We start from the raw sequence: 25014 nt of genomic DNA, 5'->3' as shown, positions 1-25014 counted from the left end.
ACACAGAAGTGGAGTTGACAGATATAAGCATGGTAATGATAACTGCGAAAAAACTGTTCAGGAAAAGAAAGGAGTACAGTAAGACAAGAAACTTAGGAATAAAATCAATAGAAAGTGCAAGGAAGCTGAAGTGAAACGGGTGCAAAAAAAATGTTCAGAAATCGGAAGGGAAATGATTGGTGGTAAAAGAGATTCAGCATATAGAAAACTCCAAATAACTTCCAGAGAATTCAAAAGAAAAGCACCAACATTAAGAATGCAAAAGGAATTCCGCTGTTACATTATACTCACAGGAGGCAGTATCAGTTGATGAAAAGAGTGCTGTGAAGAAAAAAAGCAAAAGCAGATAAACATGAGAAATATCAAATTATCAGCACCATAATTCATGCATCCAACTATCTAATGAAAGTAATATACAGTAGGTACTAATCTGACATGAATACACTGACACAGCAGAGGAATTGTGGCGTGTTGCATCAAACTTGTCAGCAGAATGATGATCCAGAGGGTAAGGAGTCATTCCAATCCCGGGAGCGTAAAGACTTACCTTAGGGGGGGAAAAGGACAGGTATACACTCGTGCACACACACACATATCCGTCTGCACATATACAGAGATAAAGCATGCTTTACACCACATCCTACACCCCATGTAACTAAAACCAGTGAGGATTATCGTTTCCATTTGTTTGTTGTGCAGAACCTTACAGTCTACTTTCTGTAACATTATTTTATCCTCTCACTGTTGTATGTCTACCTTGAATTCACGATCCCCAGGTTCCTTTTTTACACATAAAGGAGCTTCTTGCCCTTGTACCTACCATACTAAACAGGCATAACCCAATTTCATTCTGTTGTCTCAAAAAAGTCACCTAAACAATCAAAACTCCAGGTTGCAATATGAACGATGTAATGAAAGGTAGATTGACAGTATTATGGAAAGTTTGATTGCTACTTGCCATATAGTGGAGATGTTGAGTCACAGACAGGCTCAAGAAAAACACTGCTAAATAACTAAGCTTCCAACCAAAAGGCTGTCTTCTGAGTTAGGCAACATACACACTCACATTCATGTGAACATGGCTCACACACATGACCACTGTCTCTGGCTGCCGAGGCCAGACTGCAAGCAACTGCACATGCTGGGAGAAGCATTGTGGGTGGTGGGATAAGGGGGAGGCTGGGGCTAAGGGGGAGGCATAGCAGGGTAAGGGGAGCATACAGGGACAAGGTAGAGAGAGGGTAGGACAGCTAGGTGCAGTCTGGAGGTTAGATGGAGAGAAGGGGACGGGAGTGCAGCAGTGGGGGTGAGAGAACTAAAAAACCTGTGAGTGCGTTGGTGGAAAAGAAAGCTGTGTAGTGCTGGAATTGGAACAGGGTAGGGGGTAGATGGGTAAAGGCCAATGACTAACAAAAGTTGAGGCCAAGAGGGTTGTGGGAACATAGGATATATTGCAGGGAGAGTTCTCACCAACACAATTCAGAAAATCTGGTGTTGGTAGAAAGGATCCAGATGGCACAGGCTGTGAAGCAGTCATTCAAAGAGGAAAGTTGTGTTGACAGCGTGTTCAGCAACTGTTTCTTCAAATCATTTTATTGGTGGTCATTCTTGTGAACAGACCGCATGTTTTTTGTCATACCCATGTAGAATGCAGCACAGTGGTTGCAGCTTAGCTAATAGATCACATGACTGGTTTCAGAGGTAGCCCTGCCTTTGACGGGATAGGTAATGCTTTTGACAAGACTGGAGTAGGTGGTGGTGGAAGGATCTATGGGACAGGTCTTGTATCTAGGTCTATTACAGGGATATGAGTCATAAGACAAGAGGTTAGAAGCAAGGGTTGAGTATGAATGGACGAGGATATTGTGTAAGTCCAGTGGGTGGTGTAATACCACTGTGGGACTAGTGGAAAGGATAATGGATAGGACATTCCTCATTTCAGGGCTACACTGTGGCAAAGAATGTGAGTCAGTTGCTCTGTGGTACTGAGTCACGAGGAGACTACCAGATGGTGGGACTTTGGGAGGTGGTGGGTGACTGGAGAGATAAGGCATAGGACATCTGTTTCTGTATAAGGCTGTGAGTAAACTATGGTTTATGAAGGCCTCAGTGAGACTATTGGTATATTTTGAGAGGGCTGCCCGTCACTAAAGATGCAGTGGCCAGGCTGTACAGAAGGGACTTCATGATATGCAGTGGGTGGCAGCTGTCAAAGTGGAGATATTGCTGGTGTTTGGTAGGTTTGATATGGACGGAGGTACTGACGTAGTGATGCGGACAGAGGTACTGATGTAGCCATCCTTGAGGTGGAAGTCAACATCAAGGGAGGTAACTTGTGTTGAGAAGGACCATGTGAAGGGAGTAGGGGAGAAGATGATGTGGTTCTGGAGGAATGTGGATAGGGTGTCCTCACCCTCAATGCAGATTACTGAATTGAGAGAGAGAGGGGGGGGGGGAGGAGAGGGGTTATGTTGTGGGTGGTCAGGAAGGATTCCTGTAGATGGCCCGTGAATAGGTTGGCTTGGATGGTGCCATGCAGTTGCCCATTGCCATACCCTGGATCTGTATGTAGGTAATGCCTTCAAAGGAGAAGTAATTGTGGTTAACAATGCAGGAAGAGGCTGTAAATTTGGAATCCGTTGGGCGTTGGGACTGGTAGTTCTCAATTGCGACAAGGCCATAGGCATTAGAGATGTTAGCGTAAAGGGAGGTGGCATCAGTAGTAACGAGCAGGGCACTGTGTAGTAAACAAACAGGAATTGTGGAGAATCAGTAAAGTAAATGATTTGTATCTTTTATTTTGAGGGTAGGTTGCAGGTAAAATATTAGAGGTGTTGGTCTGTTAGAACAGAGACTCTCGGTGGGGGCATGGTAATGGGCCACAGTGGGGCGTTTTGAGGGATTGGGAATATGGACGTAAGGAAACATGTAGAAGGTAGGTGTGTGGGAAGTGGTAGGGGTGAGGAGAGAGATGGTCTCCAGATAGAAGTTCTGGGATGGGCCTAAGGATTTGAGGGGAGACTGTAGATCCTCCTGGATTTCTGGCATGGGATCACTGTGGCAGGTTTTGTTGGTGTACGAATCTGACAGCTGACGAAGCCCTTTTGCCAGGTAATGCTTGTGGTTAAAAATGACAGTGGTGTAGCCTTTGTCAGCACATAAGATTATAAGGTTGGGATCAGTTTCTAAGTAGTGGATTGAAATTATTTCTGCAGACATGAGGTTAGCTAGCATGCTGAGGGATTTGTGCTAGCTGGATGCTGGTAGTACTTTATAACTCATGAGTGATTCCCTCCACTGATTTCATGCAATTGTTTACAATCAACCTGCAGAATGTTCAGCAGTTCGTCTCCTTCAGTACATTGTGTCTACCTGGTCTTGGTTTAGCTGTGGTTATTCCTTCACATTTTCACGTCACAATCATATAACCGCCGGCCATTGTGGCCAAGCTGTTCTAGATGCTTCAGTCTGGAACTGCGCGACCGCTACAGTTGCAGGTTCGAATCCTGCCTCAGGCATGGACGTGTGTGATGTCCTTAGGTTGGTTAGGTTTAAGTAGTTCTAAGTTCTTGGGGACTGATGACCTCAGATGTTAAGTCCCATAGTGCTCAGAACCATTTGAACCATTTGTTGAATCATGTAACCAACAGCTACTTTGGGCAGCTCTAGAAGAATTGAAATGTCCCTAAGGGATTTGTTGCTCAGGTGATATCCAGTAGTTCGAAGTCACTGAGCTCCCCTGACCAGCACATTCTGCTATTACTGCTTCTCTATTAACAGCACAATACTCCCCACCTCCTACTGATGAGTCCATAACTCATGAAATCTAATGGTCAGTTCTTCATTACATACTTCATCAACAAATATAATATAGACAGCCTTTACATATGACAAAAAATTCTTAGGGTTTTGAGACAAAATACAACAAACTACAAAAGGTTCTACAGGCCTTCTTATCTTGTAGTCAGATTCAGTTAACATTTGTTTATGTATATTTGTTGCTTTATTCCTATAGTGCAGCAGGCATTATTTTAAAAGGAGTTGAGTTTCCCATTATTGTTTCTATACGAAGGAGTCTCCACTGTTCACTGTTTTCCTTTGGTGCATAAACATTTTTCTAGGGCTTCATGATCATTGATCCCAGTCTCTACATAAACATCCTCAGAGCGATCAGGCCTGTCACCAGCACGTTAAATATATTTCTGTCATAGACAAGCTTCTGATTTTAGTGACAGGAGTGGAAAGTGTTATGCCATGAATCACCGGCCTTATATTTATCAAATTTTGTTCACATAATAGGTGAAAAAAAAATGAAGTCCCATGCTTCTTTACAGAGCGTAGAGGAGCGATGCGGGAGACCCGCACCGCTTTACTAGGCAAGGTCCTAGTGGAGGTGGTTTGCCATTGCCTTCCTTCAGATAATAGGTATTGAATGATTAAATGTTCATTCCACTTGGAAGTTGTATGAAATATGACCCCAAAGTCGTAAATACACTCTGTGGCATGGAACAGTCTCTGAAACAGATGCTGTGTCAGTTCATGAAGCTTGCAAGCTGGTGGCTGGTATGAAAGTATATGTCTTCCCTTCACATCCCAGATATGCTTTACAGGTGACAAATCAGGAGAATGAGCAGGCTACCAATGATCTGAAAATTCCTTGAAGCATCTGCATTGAACTGTAGTATTAAGTCTTGTATTATCTTGCTGGAATATAAAACATAGTACCCTAATCATGAAAAGTATGACAGCAGGGTTTACCATGCTTACAATACACTGGCAAGCATTCAGTGTCTCTTCAGTGATTATCAGATCAGTCCTCTTGCCACATCCAATAGCATCTCACACCATGATTCTGGGAATTGGAGAGGTATGAGTTTCGAGAATAAAAGCTGCCTCCTGTGACTTTTCACCAGTTCATCCTCAGACATGTTGGCATCGACCTGACCATCACAGACTGAAGCGGGACACCACAGAATGCTACACAGTATTCCAGTTGACACACTGGCTCTACACCACCCAAGTCTCTGTTGTCTCTATTGTGGTGTTGGTGATAAATGACGCATACTAAATCAAATGACGCTTACTAACTCAAGATCTCAACACAGCTGCCAGTAATCTGTCTCCAAATGTTCACTTTGATGCACTGTCAGTAGTCTCTGGATGGATTTCACCTATTGTCATCAGTCTAATCATCAGAGCTGGTCGAACAATCCTGTAATGTTGTTGTGGTGTAATCCTCCATCAAGGATCTTTGCATACTCTTCTTGCCATACTTTCATCCTGAGCAAAACTCACCATGTTTGGTCTGCAGTCATTGCACTATGACCAGTTGAAGGACCAGTAACATTAGACACATCCAGTAGTCATGACATATTGACATCATTCTTCACCTGTAGGAATGATTTTTTTTTTTTTTTTTTTTTTACCCCGAAAATGTGCTTCCATAAAAGTGAAATTTTGATCAAAATATACCATGACAAAGATATACTAACAGTATGAGTTTGGTAGTGCTCCATCGAAGTGTTTATGATGTAACAGTTTCCATTTCCAGCAATATACAAATGTGAGCTGAGTAGTAAGTGCTTTTAGAGAAAAATACTTAATAACTGAAAGTTAGTATATCAAATGAAGGAATCCATTCCCATTTTAAACTGTTCTGTGATTCTAGTAAAAAAAGGAGGTCTTTTATTGCCATGCCTTTCACATGTAGAGGCATATCCTGGACTCTCTGTTTTGGTGGCAACAGGAGAATTGAGTTTACTGATATACAGGGTGTCCATAAAGGCCCTTTACAGCAACGGCAGTTGTTGAAATATTTTAACAACATTTCTTTTATTGTAATCAGTGTTTATAAAAGTTTTTTGACGGTGTTTAATAGACATCTACATGGGCACCTTTAGTTGCAGAAAGCACATCAGGACAGTACTTGATTTCTTGCCATGTTCACTGTATCATAGTGTCATCAGTGGTTGCAATGGCATTACGAAACCTTTGCTTCAAGTCAATAATGTCCCGTATCTTTGTTTGATACACAGTATCTTTTACATACCCCCATAAAAAAAGTCCAAAGGAGTGATATCTGGGGAACGGGTGGCCAAGGAATTGGCCCATCCCTCCCAATCCATGTGCCAGGAAATGTTTCATTGAGGAACCAACGAACATGCAGTCCCCAGTGTGGTGGTGCACCATCTTGCTGGGAAATGATGGTTGGTTGTAAGTCAATCAATTGTGGTGCTACATATTTGTTCAGAAGGTCAAGGTAAACATGTGCAGTAATTGTCTCATTGGTGATAAATGGACCAATTATTTGGTTGCACATAATTCCACACCACACATTCACTTTTGGACTATCCCGGTGAAGCTCCCTACTCACTTGAGAGTGTTTAGATCCCCAGATTGTGTCTGTTTAATGTCCCAGAAACATGAAAAGTTGCCTTGTCACTGAAGCAAACTCACTTGAGGAATGCTTCATCCTCCGAAAGGCATTCCAGTATGTTGAGTGTAAACTCTGTCTGTTTTGGCTTGTCATTTGGCTCAAGTGTCTGTAACAGTTGCACTTTGTAAGCATACAACCATAAGTTCTTATGGAGGACATTATGCACAGTTGAACATGATAGTTTCAACTGTCTGGCAGCAGTGCAGATGGACTTCATAGGTGAATGAGTGAAGCCGTTTAAAATGCAATCAATGTTTTCCTCAGATGTTCTTGGTTGCCCGCTCCTCCCTTTATCCAGCACTGTTCCTGTCTCCCAAAATTTTTTGTGCCATGCACGAATTGAAGGGCATGATGATGGATCTCTTCCATACTTCGTTCTGAAGTTTCATTGAGTCTGTGTATCCGATTTTGTCTCAATAAACCAGGACACACATTGTGCCTTCTCTTGAGGAGTTGCTATTTTATAGAGGTTCAGTTCCTTCCCTCAACAGAGTATCTGAAACACAAAATTTTAGTATGTGTAAAAACTTTAAACAGTGATTACAATAAAAGAAATTTTGTTAAAATATTTCAACAACTGCCATTGTAATAAAATTTTGAAGTTGTAAAGGGACTTTATGGACACCCTGTATGTCACAGTGACAATAGTCAACAAGTTGTTTTATTATGTAATTGAAGCTGGGAAAAGGGGGTGGGGGAAGAAAGGAAATGAAAGGACATAGAAGGAACTAATGATATCAGCTGCATCGGGACTTTGTGCGGAATGAGCAATGATGAGTGAAAATGTGTGGCTGAGTGGGACTCAAACCTGGGATCTCCTGCTTACTACACAGTTGCGCTAACTACTGCGCCATGTGGACAGTGTTTTATCGCAAATGCACAGACTATCCCAGCACGCTTCCTTGCCGACCCCCATTCCCACCTAGCGTCACGTATCCACATTCCCCATACATGTAATCTGTGCTCGTTAATTGTTACATTCCTGCTAGAGTTTGAACAAAGGGTGCATCCACACTGAAGATTGTAGATTTGTTGTGCATCTAGGTGAATCAATTATGTCTGTTCTTTTGGACATGCCCAAAAGAATAGACATCACACATTCATATAAGTTGTTTTATATCTCATCAAGATGTTTAATTTGGATGAGGCGCTTAAAATCTATGAGATGCACGTTTTGCCTTTGCTGCATGTCTTACTCTGAGAGAGATAATATGTTTAAGCTTGATTTAAAAGATAATGATAAAATTGCAGCAGTTAGTAAATGTAGTGTTTGTTCATTTTCATACCTGAAGATTTTTTTGTTGAAGTAATTGTTGAGTCGTCTTTTATCTGTTTTTAACTTGCAGTTTGCACATGTTCTGAAGGTTTGCTATTAGTTAAATTATCAAAAATGTTGTTAGTTTGTTGTATTTTCATTAAGGCTGTGTAATTATAAGACTATTTCACATCGTGAAACAGTGCGATTCTGAAACTTAGAAATATTGTGGAACATTTCACACACTAGAGCCATTTTAGAATTATTATGATACATCACAGTTTGTATACAGAAAAATAAATTCTGTGTTCAAAAGAACAAGACACTCACATACTGCTCCAAATAGTATCATATCTCACGTTATTTTGAGCACACAAATTAATAATGTAATTCTGACAGAGGCACTGACAGAAGTAAAGCTGTGGAGATGGGTCATGAGTTGTGCTTAGATAGCTCAATCAGTAGAGCAACTGTCCATGAAAGTTAAAGATCTCACATTCAAGTCCTGGTTTGGCATATAGTTTTAATCTGTTAGGAAGTTTCATGTGTGTGGCACATGCCTAATCTGTTAGGAAATAAATTAATTGGATAGATAAAAATATACTCACCAAGCAGTGGAAGAACACACACATAAAAGAAGGTTATAATTAGCCAAGCTTTCAGAACCAGTGGCTCCTTCTTCATGCTGAAAGATTGAAAGGGAAGGAAGAGGGGTGAAGGAAAAGGACTGGAGAGGTCTAGGAAGAGGGGTAGATTTCGGGAAAGTCGCCCAGGACTGCAAGTCAGGGGAGACTTACCAAATGGGATGAGAAGGAAGGACTGATTGTAGGGGACTGCATCAAATGAGATTTGAAAACCAGAGAGCTTAAAGATGGAAGGCAGGGTAATACGCAAAACAGAGATTACTGCTTAAACATTGTGCATGAATCAATAAGAGTGAAGAGATATGTGCATTGTACGTAACAGAGATGGGAGGGGGGTGGAGAAAAATAGATGGGTAAGACAATGAAAGATGAAAGATGCAGAAAACTAAAAGGGAGTGAATAAAAGAGTAATTACTATTAGTAAATGCTAACACAGAAGAAATTATCATAAGTTAAGGCCAAATGGGTGGCGAGAACCGAGGATATGTTATAGTGATAGTTCCCACCTATGGAGTTCTGAGAAACTGGTGTCTGGAGGAAGAATCCGGATGGTGCATGTGGTGAAACATGCACCAAGCTCACAATTATCATGTTGTAAAGTATGCTCTGCAACAGGATATTGTGTGTTGCCAGTATACACCCCCTGCCTATGCCCATTTATCCTAATTGAAAATATGGTGGTAGTCATGCCGACATAAAAGGCTGAACAGTGTTTACATAACACCTGGTATATGACATGTATCACTTCACAGGTGGCTCTCCCATCCTACTCACCTTAATCGACTTTATACTTGCCAACAGCTACTTCACCTTTGAGGGGCAGACATACAAACAGTGCAGGGGTACAGTCATGGGAACCAGGATGGCTTCTTGCTATGCCAACCTGTTCATGGATCGCTTGGAGGCAGCTTTCCTAGGATCCATAAGTCTTCAGCCCCTAGTTTGGCTTAGATACATTGATGACATCTTTACCATATGTGCTCATGGTGAGGCTAACCTGTTAAAATTTCCGAAACCTCTGAATACCTTCTTCCAATTAAATTTCACACTGTCCTATGCCAAATCCCGTGCCACTTTCCTTGTAGTTGATACCCTCATCGAAGGATAGCTACACATTTCTGTCTAAATCAAACCTACTAACAAACAACTGTACTTACATTTTGACAGTTGCCATCCTTTCCACGTCAATCATTCCCTCCCATACAGCCTTGGCATTCAAGGCAAACATATTTGTTTGGACGCAGACTCTTTACAGCAATGCACCACCATTCTTACCTCAGCCTTCACTGGATATAATTACCCCACCATCCTAGTTCAAAAGCAGATTTCCAGGGCCATCACATCCAATCCCGGTCCTACTGACCTTTGCAAAAAACAGCTTCAGAGCACACCACTGGTCTCTCAGTATTATCCTGGTCTGTAATTTGTTAATCAGTTACTTCGACAAGGCCATGACTTCCTAAAATCATGCCCTGAAACAAGATCCATTCTTGGAAGGAGAATCAGCATTGATTGTATTTTTTGTTTTATTATCCGCAAAATCGATTTTCAGTCACTTAGTGACCATCCTCAGTGCTAGAAGTTAAAAATTTCACATAACGATCAGAGAGTATAAAACAGAAATCACAACTACACTTGCATATGAACATAACAGTTGGTAGGAACATACCTGTAATATACAATTAAAATTGGTGGCACAACAAGCTTAGAGCAATCACATAAGCTGAGGCTGCTGTTTACATGCACCTGTTGAACAGACCTCGGTGTGACAGGGCTTGGAACGCCCTCTATGTGGGGAAAAAAAAAAAAAAAAAAAAAAAAAAAAAAAAAAGCATCGATAATAAGTTGTCAGAGTGCAGGACAAGTAAAAGAGAAAAAGAAAATGAAAAAGAGTAATATATGACTAACATGAAATGAAGTATAACACAGGTTTTTTAAAAAACATAATACCCACCATCTGGCGTGGGAAGTTAGAAGTACAACATTCATGATTTATGTAAAATGTTACGTTAAGACTAAGGAGTCAAATATATAAAAATAGTAATAGCACTAAGGATGGTCACTAAGTGAGCGAGAATCGATTTTGTGGATAATAAAACAAAAAGTATGACCAATACTGATTCTCTTTCCAATTCTGTCCACTATTTGGTCGTGGTGCACAGAACACTCCATGGAGTCGCCAATCAATAAGATCCATTCTGTCTGAGATTTTGCCCACCACACCTAGAACAGGTTTTTGTCGTCCTCCCAATCTCTGAAATATCCTTGTCAAACCCTATACTCCATCTGCACCCATCTCCTTACCCTGTGGCTCCTACCCCTGTGACCATCCCTGCTATAAGACTTGCTCTATGCACCCTCCTACCACCATCTGTACCATCCCTTTAACTGGCAAAACATATACTATCAAAGGGAGAGCCACCTGCGAAACAACACACATCATATACCAGCTTTTATGTAAACACTGTTCGGCCGGCCGCTGTGGCCGAGCGGTTTTAGGCACTTCAGTCTGGAACCACCCTGCTGCTACGGTCACAGGTTCGAATCCTGCCTCAGGCATGGATGTGTGTGATGTCCTTTGGTTAGTTAGGTTTAAGTAGGTCTAAGTCTGGGGGACTGATGATCTCAGATGTTACGTCCCATAGTGCTTAGAGCCATTTGAACAACTTTTGTAAACACTTTTCAACCTTTTACATCACATGACTACCACCAAATTATCAATTAGGATGAATGGGCATAGGCAGAGGATGTATACTGGCAACATGCAATATCCTATTGCAGGGCATGCTCTACAACATGACAATCATGACCTCAGAGCCTGTTTCATCACACACACCAGCTGGATTCTTCCCCCAGACACCAGTTTCTCAGTACTCTGCAGGTGGGAACTACCGCTACAACATGTCCTTGGTTCTTGCCACCTATGTGGCCATAATTGATGTTAATTTCTTCCATCTCTGCCTTTCTTCACAGTAATTACTCTTTTCTTCATTCCATTTTAGTTTTCTGCATCTCTTATTGTCTTACCCATTTATTTTTCACCGCCCCTTCCCGCCTCTGTTACATACAATGCACTTAGCTTCTCACTCTTACTAACTCATTGTTTAAGTAATTATCCCTGTTTTGGATATTGCCCTTTCTTCTACCTTTAATCTCTCAAGTTTTCAAATCTCATCCGATACAGTCCCCAACACAGTCTTTCCTTCTCATCCCATCTGGTAAATTCCTAACCCGCGGTTCTGGGTGACTTTCCCAAAATCTACCCCTTTTCCTAGACCTCTCCAGTCCATTTCCTTCACCCCTCTTCCTTCCCCTTCAACCCTTCAACCAGCCACTGGTGTCGAAAGCTTGCCTGATTATAGCCTTCTTTTATGTGTATGTTCTGCTGTTGCTGAGTGAGTAGACTTTTATCCATCCAATTAATTTATTTTGTCAAAAACTGATTGTTTTCATTGTTATAATCTGTTAGGAAGCTTTATATTTCTGACACTTTGCCATGACAGTTAAAATGGTCAATGCTTACATATTAAGAAGTGTCTAGAGAACAAATAATTTACCACTTGAACAAAAATAAATGTTATAACATGAGTGAAACATAAGCACTTCAGGTAATGAGTATATGCAAGCTGAAATCTCAAAAATATTTTGTTTAGTAAATTGTTTTATATAGCAGTAAGTATGAAGAATGTCCAAAATTTAAGAGTACTCATTTGTATAAAAATCGAAAAGCAGTATATTTCTGCTAAACTTGAATTTTAAATATCTACAGTAAACATTATTTTTTGACATACCTGTATTCATTCCCAGTGCAGTGTGTGCGCCAAAGTTGGGCTTCTGATGCCTTCACCCAAGAAGTCATCCACAACCTCTGTGGCCCATTGTTTGACAGCAGTCCGTACCTCATCGTCAGTAGGGAAAAACTTTTTCCCCATTTAAACAACTTCTGAGTGTTGAAAAGACAAACAAATGCTGCAAGTTCAGTGCTGTGGTCAGGCTAGTTGTTGTTGTTGTTGTTGTTGTTGTGGTCTTCAGTCCTGAGACTGGTTTGATGCAGCTCCCCCTGCTACTCTATCCTGTGCAAGCTTCATCATCTCCCAGTACTTACTGCAACCTACATTCTTCTGAATGTGCTTAGTGTATTCGTCTCTTGGTCTCCCTCTATGATTTTTACCCTCCGCTCTGCCCTCCAATGCTAAATTTGTGATCCCTTGATGCCTCAGAACATGTCCTACCAACCGGTCATTTCTTCTTGTCAAGTTGTGCCACAAACTCATTTTTTCCCCAATTCTATGCAATACCTCCTCATTAGTTATGTGATCTACCCATCTAATCTTCAGCATTCTTCTGTAACACCACATTTCTAAAAGCTTCTACTCTCTTCTTGTCCAAACTATTTATCACTCATGTTTCACTTTCAGACATGGCTACACTCCATACAAATATCCTCTCTACTTCGACCATCATCAGTTGTTTTGCTCCCCAAATAGCAAAACTCCTTTACTAATTTAAGTGTCTCATTTCCTAATCTAATTCCCTCAACATCACCCGACTTAATTCAACTACATTCCATTATCCTCATTTTGCTTTTGTTATTGTTCATCCTATATCATCCTTTCAAGACACTGTCCATTCCATTCAACTGCTCTTCCAAGTCCTTTGCTGTCTCTGACAGAATTACAATGTCATTGGCGAACCTCAGTGTTTTTATTTCTTCTCCATGGATTTTAATACCTACTCCGAATTTTTCTTTTGTTTCCTTTACTGCTTGCTCAATATACAGATTGAATAACATCGGGAAGAGGCTAGAACCCTGTCTCACTCCCTTCCCAACCACTGCTTCCCTTTCATGCCCCTCGACTCTTATAACTGCCATCTGGTTTCTGTACAAATTGTAAATAGCCTTTCGCTCCCTGTATTTTACCCCTGCCACACTTAGAATTGGAAAGAAAGAATTCCAGTCAACATTGTCAAAAGCTTTCTCTAAGTCTATAAATGCTAGAAACATAGGTTTGCCTTTCCTTAATCTTTCTTCTGAGATAAGTCGTAGAGTCAGTATTGCCTCATGTGTTCCAATATTTCTACGGAATCCAAACTGACCATACCCGAGGTCAGCTTCTACCAGTTTTTCCATTCATCTGTAAAGAATTCGCGTTTGTATTTTGCAGCTGTGACTTATTAAACCGATAGTTCAGTAATTTCCGCATCTGTCAACACCTACTTTCTTTGGGATTGGAATTATTGTATTCTTCTTGAAGTCTGAGGGTATTTCGCCTGTCTCATACATCTTGCTCACCAGATGGTAGAGTTTTGTCAGGACTGACTCTCCCAAGGCTGTCAGTAGTTCTAATGGAATGTTGTCTACTCCCGGGGCCTTGTTTCGACTTAGGTCTTTCAGTGCTCTGTCAAACTCTTCACGCAGTATTGTATCTCCCATTTCATCTTCATCTACATCCTCTTCCATTTCCATAATATTGTCCTCAAATACATCGCCCATGTATAGACCCTCTGTATACTTCTTCCACCTTTCTGCTTTCCCTTCTTTGCTTAGAAGTGGGTTTCCTTCTGAGCTCTTGATATTCATACAAGTGTTTCTCTTTTCTCCAAATGTCTCTTTAATTTTCCTGTAGGCAGTATCTATCTTACCCCTAGTGAGATAAGCCTCTACAGCCTTACATTTGTCCTCTAGCCATCCCTGCTTAACCATTTGGCACTTCCTGTCAATCTCATTTTTGAGGTGTTTGTATTCCTTTTTGCGTGCTTCATTTACTGCATTTTTAAATTTTCTCCTTTCATCAATTAAATTCAATATTTCTTCTGTACCTCAAGGATTTCTACTACCCCTCATCTTTTTAACTACTTGAGCCTCTGCTGCCTTCACTACTTCATCCCTCAGAGCTACCCATTCTTCTTCTACTGTATTTCTTTCCCCCATTCGTGACAATTGTTCCCTTATGCTCACTTTGAAACTCTGTACAACCTCTGGTTTAATCAGTTTATCCAGGTCCCATCTTCTTAAGTTCCCACCTTTTTGCAGTTTCTTCAGTTTTAATCTATAGTTCATAACCAATAGATTGTGTCAGAGTCCACATCTGCCCCTGGAAATGTGTTACAATTTAAAACCTGGTTCCTAAATCTCTGTCTTACCATTATATAGTGTATCTGATACTTTCTAGTATCTCCAGGATTCTTCCATGTGTACAACCTTCTTTTATGATTCTTGAACCAAGTGTTAGCTATGATTAAGTTATGCTCTGTGCAAAATTCTACCAGATGGCCTCCTCTTTCATTTCTTACCCCCAATCCATATTCACCTACTATGTTTCCTTCTCTCCCTTTTCCTACTCTTGAATTCCAGTCACCCATGACTATTAAATTTTCGTCTCCCTTCACTACCTGAATAATTTCTTTTATCTCATCATACATTTCATCAATTTTTTCATCATCTGCAGAGCTAGTTGGCATATAAACTTGTACTACTGTAGTAGGTGTGGGCTTCATGTCTATCTTGGTCACAATAATGTGTTCACTATGCTGTTTGTAGTAGCTTACCCGCTCACCTATTTTTTTATTCATTATTAAACCTACTCCTGCATTACCCCTATTTGATTTTGTATTTATAACCCTGTATTCGCCTAACCAAAAGTCTTGTTCCTCCTGCCACTGAACTTCACTAATTCCCACTATATCTAACTTTAACCTATCCATTTCCCTTTTTAAATTTTCTAAACTACCTGCCCAATTAAGGGATCTGACATTCCATGCTCCGATCTGTAGAACGCCGATTTTCTTTCTCCTGATAATGATGTCCTCTTGAATAGTCCCCACCTGGAGATCCGAATGGGGGACTATTTTACCTCCGGAGTATTTTACCCAAGAGGACGCCATCATCATTTAGCCATCCAGCTAAGCTGCATGCCCTTGGGAAAAATTACGGCTGTAGTTTCCCCTTGCTTTCTGCCATTCGCAGTACCAGCACAGCAAGGCCGTTTTGGTTAGTGTTACAAGGCCAGATCAGTCAGTCATCCAGACTGTTGCCCCTGCTACTAATGAAAAGTCTGCTGCCCCTCTTCAGGAACCACACGTTTGTCTGGCCTCTCAACAGATACCCCTCCATTGTGGTTGCACCTACGGTACGGCCATCTGTATCGCTGAGGTACGCAAGCCTCCCCACCAACGGCAAGGTCCATGGTTCATGATATCCCAACCAAATGAATCCAAGAATAACTTTGTGACACCGCTGTTGTATGGGCTTTAGGCCTTGGTCCAAGGCATAATTCTCCACCTAATGTTTATTCTGCCAATGCTGGAGACATCATCAGAGGTTTTAATGTCTCAGAAAGCTAAGTAGGCCAAAACTGTGAATGTATTCATTCTGAGATTAACTTTGTGGTGATGGATGTGCATCGTCATGCAGCAAGCACACTCCCTCTGTCAACATTCCCCATCTTTTGTACTGTATCATCTTCCATACTTTTTTAGAGTTTCACAGTACGGCACCACATTGTTTCCCCCTGGCACAAAAATTCAATGTAGAATCTCATCAGTCACACATGAGAGATGCCCACTCCTTGTTCATCATGAATATCTGTTTCACCACTTCTAAACCCACAACAACATTTGTACATATTAATATTGTTTATCCCAATAAAAAGTTTTGATTTTGCTAATAATCTGGAATGAGACACATTTTCCTTTGCAAGAAGAAATTGAATTATGCTTCATGCATTGCAGGTGAAGGGATTTGGAATACACACAATCATGTCAGCATAGCACTAATGACAAGAGTTTCCAATCGACTGAGACAAACAAGCATACATTCTGTTGCCAATACCTTGTCCATGAACTCAATGCTGCTAACTTTGATGGAAGAAAAGAAGCACTTTGAGCATTAGAGACTCAGTGCTCTTACTTTCTGGACACACTTTGTATAATGATAGATGAATATACTGGAAAAAAATTAAGTTATTGAATAGGGTTATCAATTACAAAAACATAATAGCTGGTGTAACTCATTATTTGGCTTATAGCTTGAATGTTAAGTCTTTTGTTCTTTCTGTGAACCACGTTTAATAAAGTTTATGGACAACAAAACATTTTCTGCTGCAATTGTGAACTTTTCATTCACAGAATTGAATGTTTCAAATATATCACACTGTTTTGTTTGATCTGCTTAATGAGAAATCTTATTTTTGCATATGTATTGTTTTTTAAGAGAAGCAGTGGTCATATATTCTATTTTACTCTTCCTTTTTCAGAGTAATTGAATGCAAAGGCCCAACTAATACTCGAGTTTATACAGTAGCTGTTTATTTTCGAGGCGAGCGGCTTGCCAAGGCTTCTGGACATAGTATTCAACAGGCTGAGATGAGTGCAGCCAAAGAGGCTTTGGAGCTTTCACATGGTACGTTGGCTAAAAGAAGAAAACAAAATAAATTTCATAATTGTTGATCATGTGTAGCTACATTTTTAAATTTATTTTGTGAGAATCCCATGAAGAGCTCACAGCTTCACAAATGTATGTATTAATGATGGTATACTTATAGACAATCATGTGTATAAAGTAAGCGAAGCATTTCCACTTACACTTTGTGCTGTGTAAGTTTGAAACAAAAATATTAATATGTATCTTCATTGTCAGTATCATTCATGTATGACAGTTCAGGAATACTCAGTTCAGAGAAATAATTTAACTGGATAGATAAAAAATCTACTCACCAAGCGGTGGCAGAACACACACATAAAAGGCGGTTGCAATTGGCAAGCTTTCAGAGCCAGTGGCTCCTTCTACAGAAGAAAGGTTGAAGAGGAAGGAAGAGGAGGGTGAAGGAAAAGGACTGGAGAGGTCTAGGCTAGAAAAACGCGTAGATTTCAGGAAAGTCACCCATAACCACTAGTCAGGGGAGACTTACCGCACGGGATGAGAGGGAACGTCTTTCTGCTCTGAGAGTTGGCCCCTCTGTCAGACTTTGTTGTGCTCTTTTTTGCCAGAGATCTGCATTCTGTTGATTAATTACTATTCCCACAGGTATCATGTGGTTGCCTCCAGACTCAAGTTCCAGCAATAATATAAACAACTGGGACAGTCACACACATCTGAGTCACTGACATGTAGGGTCTCAACTGCAGAACCTTGCACAAGATCCGGAGGTCTGCACTGCGGTGCTGAAACTAGATAACCCCTTGTTGGAGGACATTTTGCACATTGCACACACATTTAAAATCACACAGGCAGCTAATGAACGACTCATGGCAAGGCTACATGTTGCGGTGATCGACGCAACTCTACACGCTTTACTCTTTGCACCACAGGTGTAGGACAGCTCCCAGTCAGCATCTTCGTGATTTGTTGTGTCTGACATTTCTGTGGCATCTGAGCCTCTGGTCATGCCTCGCCACAGATCATGAGGGCTGCTCCTTTCGGCCGCACAGTGTTTTCCCGCTTACTTCCAGGCAGACTGTCCACATTGCTGGAAGTCCTGTACGCTTCATGGCAAAGAGGAGCAGCTTCAGTCAGTGTGTCATGCCCACACAACCTGCTCCTATCACACCCCATGATGGTATTAGGACACTACATGTGCTGCAGTTAGTAGTCCTGCTGGATGACCCTTTCATGCAGATGTTATTTCTCAAGGTTCCACATTTATAATGAGGATGTCTATTTTTAGGCGGACACAGGGGTGACCATCTCATTGACGAGTCTCTCAACGTATGCACAACTGGACATGCTTGAGTTGTCTCCATCCTTCTGGCATTTGGTGACCTAAGAGGACAGTTATATTCCCCTTCATGGGCAGTTCTTGGTCATGGCAGCCTACAAAAATGTTACAGCGCTCATTGCATTACTTGTTGTCGGCCACCCATTGGCTAATAATATTTTTGGTCTCAACGCCTTTACACTGTTTGGATTTTTCACCTCTGGCAAAGTCAAGGTTGTATCTAATGCAGTCCCTTTACAGGAACTAGACAATATTTGCTTGACTTTTGCATCTTTATTAAAGCTGGAGTTGAACTGAGCCTCAGATTTTCAGAAGCACATCACATGTTGGCTGAATGCCATGCATCATTTCTACCATGTCAGATGCACTTCAGTGGGCTTATGTACTATAATGAAGCAGGAACTGGACATATACATGCTGCTGGAGTTATTGAACTATGAAATCTGGGCCACTTCACTTGTAAAAATCAGAGGATGACTCTGAGCAGCCAATTGCATGTGTGCCCAAGACAGTGACCTCTGCACAGTGAAACTACTCACAGATCGAGAAGGAGGCACTGGCAGTAGTATTTGGGTTAAAATATTTCATGTCTACCTTTTTGAGGTGAATTTCTCTCTAATTAAGGATTTAAGCCCTTGGTTACATTATTCGAGCCACAATCCACCCTCCCGGAGTGAACGGCTGGACACTTCTGGTACTGGGCATTGCTCCTGAGTGCATATAATTTTACCATCCGGTTTAATTCTGCAGCACAACATTCCAACTCCGATTCCATGTTGAGCCTACCCTCTGGCCTGGACCCTGTTTTCTACCAACGTGAGGGCCTCTGCAACCAAGTTGATACTGCATGACAACATATGTTGGACAGTTTCACCATTACAGCCACACGTGTCGCCACTGCCACATGCTGCAATCCCACACTGCGGCAGGTTCTATGACATGCGACCCATGGCTGGTTACCCTGCCTCACCTGCCGATTGTCAACCGAGTTCAAACCCTGGAAACACATTTCTCATAGGTGTTCAGTTGTCGATGACATCATTCTCTTGAATACTGAGACTGACACGCATTGGGTTGTGATTCCAGCCAAATTGCAGTGACACGTCTTGAGCTTGCTGCACCTTGATGTCCCACATTAAGGCATTGGCTTGCCAGTATGTGGATTGGCCAGCTATTGATAGTGACATTGAGAGAATGGCAGCATGGTGTGTGCTTGGCACCAAGCAGCGTCCTCACAGTCATTTACACCCTGGCCTTTACCCCATCGTCCCTCAAACTGCATCCACCTCGACTTTACAAGCCTATTTATTGGGTCCAATGGGGTTTACACTTCCTGACACTCATTTTTCCCTATTCATTGGATATACGAATGGTGAACAAATAAAGAATCTCACAGTCTGAGAGTAGTCCAGGTCCAAGTTGGTAGTTCTCATCACATGGCAGCCAATGTAATATGTGGATCATACGGAGCACCAACGAGAACAGCCGTTCCTGGCAGAACGCTCACTTATACTGAGCAGGACAGCCATGAGACCCCACCAGACGATGTGGCAATCGCTTCGAGGGCATAGCTTCGTCCCGGCATTTGTCTCGTGGCTGCCACTCACAGTGCCATCACCGGTGGGGGGCAATTATGGATCAATTTCAGACAGTTGTGATAACTTGCTGTCCGAGTTGGTTACATTAGGGTTGATGCGATAGCTCTTCGTGGATGCCTACTCAGAGTAACTGTATGTTGTACGCCTGGCGTCTACCACGGCCGACGCCACCCTCACAGCCTTGGCTCATTACATCTTTCCTCAAAAGGTAAAGCAGAACATATCATTTGGAACTTTAAGCAACAGATGAAGAAGGCTGTCTGATCCTCTGCCACTGCCTTGGCCTTCACTTTGTTTTGAGTATATATCGCACCATGCCAATGTGAGTCTCCACCACAGCCAGCTCCAGCCACAAGCACAGGTGGTATACCTACCGCTGCCCACTCCCCCTCCACCTTCCAGTGACCATGAGGCCCATGGGCCAGCACCTCAGAGGCACACCAAGCACAGCCTTCTTCATCTGCAGTGATGTCATTATGGACATTGCTATCCACCCTTCCTTCCCACAACTGGCAATCGAGGAGTCCAGGTCTTCAACCATACCTCCTTTCCATCCCCCTGGCACAGTCTGTGGCATTTCCACCCATATGCATCTGTTTTGAGAGGAGGGATCTGGTATCAGGTGCTGCAGATGTAGAAATGCCCGTCAGAGGAGATGGACTTTGATAGCTGTTAAAGGGCACATACCGATCCACACGGCCAGTATACAGGAGGCCACCCAGCACAGAGCCAGTCAGTTCAGTGCTTGTGCTTGATACTTCTGGGTCTATTTTCACTCTACTAGGCCTACTTGATAACTACTTTGCTTTTCATCTGGTTACGCTCTCTGGTTGCACCATGGATTTGCCTCTCCCCTGGCCATATTATCGCTGTGGAGGTGACTGCGTAGTGCCTCGTTGTTGTCCAGGTTGTTAGTCCTTGTCCTGATCTTTTACCTTGTCTGCAGTCTGTCTGTCACATTTTATTTGCATTTTCATTTGGGTTACTCTTCCACTGGCAGCTCTCCCACCTGGCACCTTCCTCCATTTCTCCATTCTACTGGAACTCAGTGACATACACACTGATACCCAACTACCCTCAGATATAGCAGTTTGCACTATCACATTCACACATATAGCACATTCTCTCAGTATTGCTAGCATAAGTATACAATTTGTGACCTGCTTTCTAAAGATCTGCAGTTTATAATGGCAGTAAATGTTTTGAAAGTTTAAACAGTCCCATAACCCCCTCAATCAATCAAATTTTAACAGTGCTTACCAAGTTTAGTGTGAGCATTCAGTATTACACAGTTCACCAACATTCAGTTATCTGAGGTTTGAAATTATGACTGCATAACATGCAATGCAGAATTTTTTATCCTGTCAAGAAAGTAATAAAAATTGACAAAATTTTGGAAACATTATTTACACTTGTTCTCATCATTATCTGAATCACTCTTTTCCATTGAAAGCTGATGATAACATTTTTACCAGCACACCTAAGCACAGTGTCACACGTTACAACAGCTGACTTACAACCCATCCCAAGATGAATGTGCTTCTCCATCAGAACATGCAAACATTACCTTCTCTGACTGGCTAGAACAAACTGAAGCCAGTCAGCTCCATAGTTGTTCATGAGTATGGTCATTTCTCTCCTAGACCAGCCCCCAATTGCCAATTTCTATATTTTCCAAAACATCAATAAATTGAAAACAATCACTCGATACATTTGTTAAGGACAGATGTAAAGATTTTGCTTGTGCAGTACTTAAAACTGGCAGATCTGCATTAGGCACACCATATCACATATGTACTCACTGCTATATTACATAGTGGGAAATCTAGGATGAAATGTAACAATATTATAAAAAAGAAAGTTGCTACTCACCACATAGCGAAGATGTGGAGTCACAGATGGGCACAACAAACAGACTGTCACAATATAAGCTTTCGGTCAACAAGGCCTTTGTCGAAAATAGATGAGACGCGCGTGCGCGCTCATGCTCGCACACACGCACGCACACAGCGCACTCACACACACCTGCTTGCAGTCTCTGGCAGCTGAAGCCACACTGCGAGCAGCAGCAGTGCATGATGGGAGTGGTAACTGGGGGGGGGGGGGGGGGGGGGGTAAGGAGGAGGCTGGGGTGGGGAAGGGGAGAGATAGCAGGATAGGGGTGGGAAACAGTTAAGTGCTGCTCGGGAGCTCACAGGGATGAGGTGAGAGATGGTAGGGCAGCTAGCTGCAGTTGGTAGGTTAGATGGAGGGCAGGGGAAAGTTGCGGGGTGTGGGGGAGAGAGTAGCGAAAAAGGAGGTAAGTAAAAAGACTGGGTGCATTGGTGGAATGAGGGCTATGTAGTTCTGGAATGGGAACAGGGAAGGGGCTGGATGGGTGAGAACAAAGACTGAGGACAGGATGATTATGGGAATGTAGGATATATTGCAGGGAGAGTTCTGAACTGCGAAATTCAGAAAATCTCATATTGGTGGGAAGGATCCATATGGCGCAGCATGCTCAGCAACAGGGTGGTCCACTTGTTAGTTGGCCATAGTTTGCCAGTGGTCATTCATGCAGACAGACAGCTTGTTGGTTGCAGCACACGAGTTGCAGGTTAGCTTGTAGATCACATCACTGGTTTCACAGGTAGCCCTGCATTTGATGGGATAGGTGATATTTGTGACCGGACAGGAGTAGGTGGTGTTGGGAGGATGCATGGGGCAGATCTTTAACTAGGTCTGTTACAGGGATATGAGCCATGAAGTAAGGGGTTGTGTAGGGATGGATAAATATATTGTATAGGTTCTGTGGACGGCAGAATATCACTGTGGAAGCTGTGGGAAGGATAGTGGGCAGGATATTTCCCATTTCAGGACGCGACTATAGGTGGTCGAAATCCTGGCGGAGAATGATATTCAGTTGCTCCAGTGCTGGGTGATACTGAGTTACGAGGGGAGTGCTCCTATGTGGCTGGACAGTGAAACTGTGGGAGGTGGTGGGAAACTGGAAAGATAAGGCATGGGAGATTTGTTTTTGTACAAGGTTGGGAGGATAATTACAGTCCATGTAAGTCTCAGGGTGCCTCATGGTATATTTCGAGAGCGACTGCCCATCACTGCAGATGCAACAACTACAGGTAAGTAAGCTGTATGGAAGGGACTTCTTGGTATGGAACGGATGGGAGCTGTCGATGTGGAGATATTGCTAGTAGTTAGTAGGTTTGATATGGACAGAGGTACTGATGTAGCCATCTTTGAGGTGGAGGACAACATCTAGGTAGGTGCTTTGTTGGTTGAATAGGACCAGGTGAAGCAAATGGGGGAGAAGTTGTTGAGCTTTTGGAGGAATGTGGATGGGGTGTCCTCATCCTCAATGCAGATTGCAAGGGTGTCATCAGTGCATCTGAACCAGGTGAGGGGTTAAAGTTTCTGGGTGTTTAGGAAGGATTCCTCTAAATGGCCCATGAATAGGTTGGCATAGGATGGTGCCGTGCGGGTGCCCATAGCTGTACCCCGGATTTGTTTGTAGGTAATGCCTTCAAAAGAGAAGTAGTTGTGGGTGAGGATATAGTTGGTCATGGTGACTAGGAAGGAAGTTGTTTGTTTGGAATCCATTGAGCATTGGGAAAGGTTTGATTTTTGCCTGATGGGTTTTCTTCGACCCTAACCCAGTGCTGTTTTCCTTTGTTACTATTTTGTAATGCATTATTATACTCAATGTCCATCCTTCTTTCTCTTCTTTTCTGTGTTTCTCTTGTCGCCTTATAAACCGCACTGCAAGCTCTACTTATGAGCCACCCTGTATCAACCGTCTCGGCAACTCACAGCAGATGGCTACAAGACCACGCTGATTGTTGGTGCAGTATCGTACTTTCCACATTATTCCCATCAATATCATTAATTATACATCTTCAGATTGACCACTCTCCCATATTTTTGCGTGTTACCTCCCGCATCTTTCCAGTTCCACATGATCTTGTATCTCGTCCAAAGAACACCTCCCTACCCCCCACTCTTTCTCTGTTCTATCTCAGTTCCCACCCACTAATTTCACCTCATCCAGTCTCATCTGCCGACCCCCTTCTTCACACTTATCCACCCTCAGAGCTGCTACACACAGTAAAATATATACTTTTTAATAATTATTTTTATCTTTTGCTCTCATTGTGACTTCACGCCAATTTTAGTGAGTTTTCGCCTTTAGCTATCGTCGACTCCCTCAGATTTTGTCCTGTTTCCTCCTTTTTCATCCATTTCTTCCTTCTCGTGATTTTTTCTCACATATTTGAGTGTATTTTTGTGAATTTTTTCGGACGTAATTCTACATTATTTACATAATTTTTCGCATTTTTTCCACACCATGAATCCTTGCTCCTTCCATCTGTGTCAATACAGAAGAGTTTCCTTATCCTTAGCCAGAACCCAGTCACACATACTGTTCCTGCATTGTTGCTTGGCTCATGGAATCCCCTCAAATGGCCTTACCATCAAATTATCCATCTCTGGCTGCCACTCCTCCTTCCATGATGAGATCCATCCACTAATAGTCCACCAATCCATAGCCCTCACCAATGTAGTTCTGCAAAACCATCTCAACCAAGCCCAAAACTTCTTGCAGTACCTTCTCTCCATTCGTAAGCTTCTCCTGCTATGCAATCCCAAATTCCTGGACTCCACATCACACATTGAAACCCTTGCCCTCCAGGAACTAGAGCAACATGCTTAACACAACCTCAAAAAACTCTCCATCCTGTTCACTTCCTACTCTCACCATGGACTGCCACTATCCACTACCTCTACAACAACCACCAAACCTCCACCACATCTCCTCATACCTGCCAAAGCCTGGCTCCCAGACCTACTGCATTTACCTCACCTCAAAAACTCCCTCCTGCCACTATTAAGAATCCATAACCTAAACAGACCCGAAACACACTCATGAACCTTTTCTCCAAAAGCCTTAGCCCCACAGAAGTATCAGTCCTTTCCAAAGGCTTCACATTTTGCTCCACTCCCAAATTAAATTATTCAAGATTTATTAAAAACTCTCTTTTCATCTCCCAGTCATGACAGTGGAAACACTTTTCCACCACCAACCTCACCAATAAGACTCAACCAAAGACCAATGTTGAATCCTGCCTGACTCAGTTCACTCATCTATCCAACTGTGATCCACCTCCATTGCCCCTGAATCACCCCATTAACTTTCCAGAATTTCTTAACCCCGAACTTTGCCTCACCATCATTCCCCAAATCCCGTAACATGCAAACTAATCTTACACCCACAGAAAGATCTGCAATCCACCACCTAAATACTGATCCCAACCTTATAATCCTACCTGCTGGAAGGGCTCCACCACTGTTGTTTAGAACTGCAAGGATT

General features: G+C 42.3%; 1 protein-coding gene across 6 annotated transcripts in view; it reads left to right on the top strand.

Moving 5' to 3' along the window:
- Positions 1-25014, top strand: part of LOC126473250 (ribonuclease 3) — a 313037-nt gene that overhangs the window by 191464 nt on the left and 96559 nt on the right. For all 6 annotated transcript variants that reach the window (XR_007586426.1, XR_007586425.1, XM_050100177.1 and 3 more), the window contains one exon: positions 16591-16736. Coding sequence is in view for 4 of the 6 variants with exons in the window: in XM_050100177.1 (XP_049956134.1) it covers positions 16591-16736 (146 nt within the window). In the remaining 2 variants the exon portion in view is untranslated. The remainder of the gene's footprint in view (positions 1-16590; positions 16737-25014) is intronic.

This window comes from Schistocerca serialis, chromosome 4 (genome assembly GCF_023864345.2).
Source record: "Schistocerca serialis cubense isolate TAMUIC-IGC-003099 chromosome 4, iqSchSeri2.2, whole genome shotgun sequence".
Lineage (NCBI taxonomy): Eukaryota > Metazoa > Arthropoda > Insecta > Orthoptera > Acrididae > Schistocerca > Schistocerca serialis.
The sequence above is the reverse complement of the archived record's forward strand: the minus strand, read 5'-3'. Positions and strand labels throughout refer to the sequence as shown.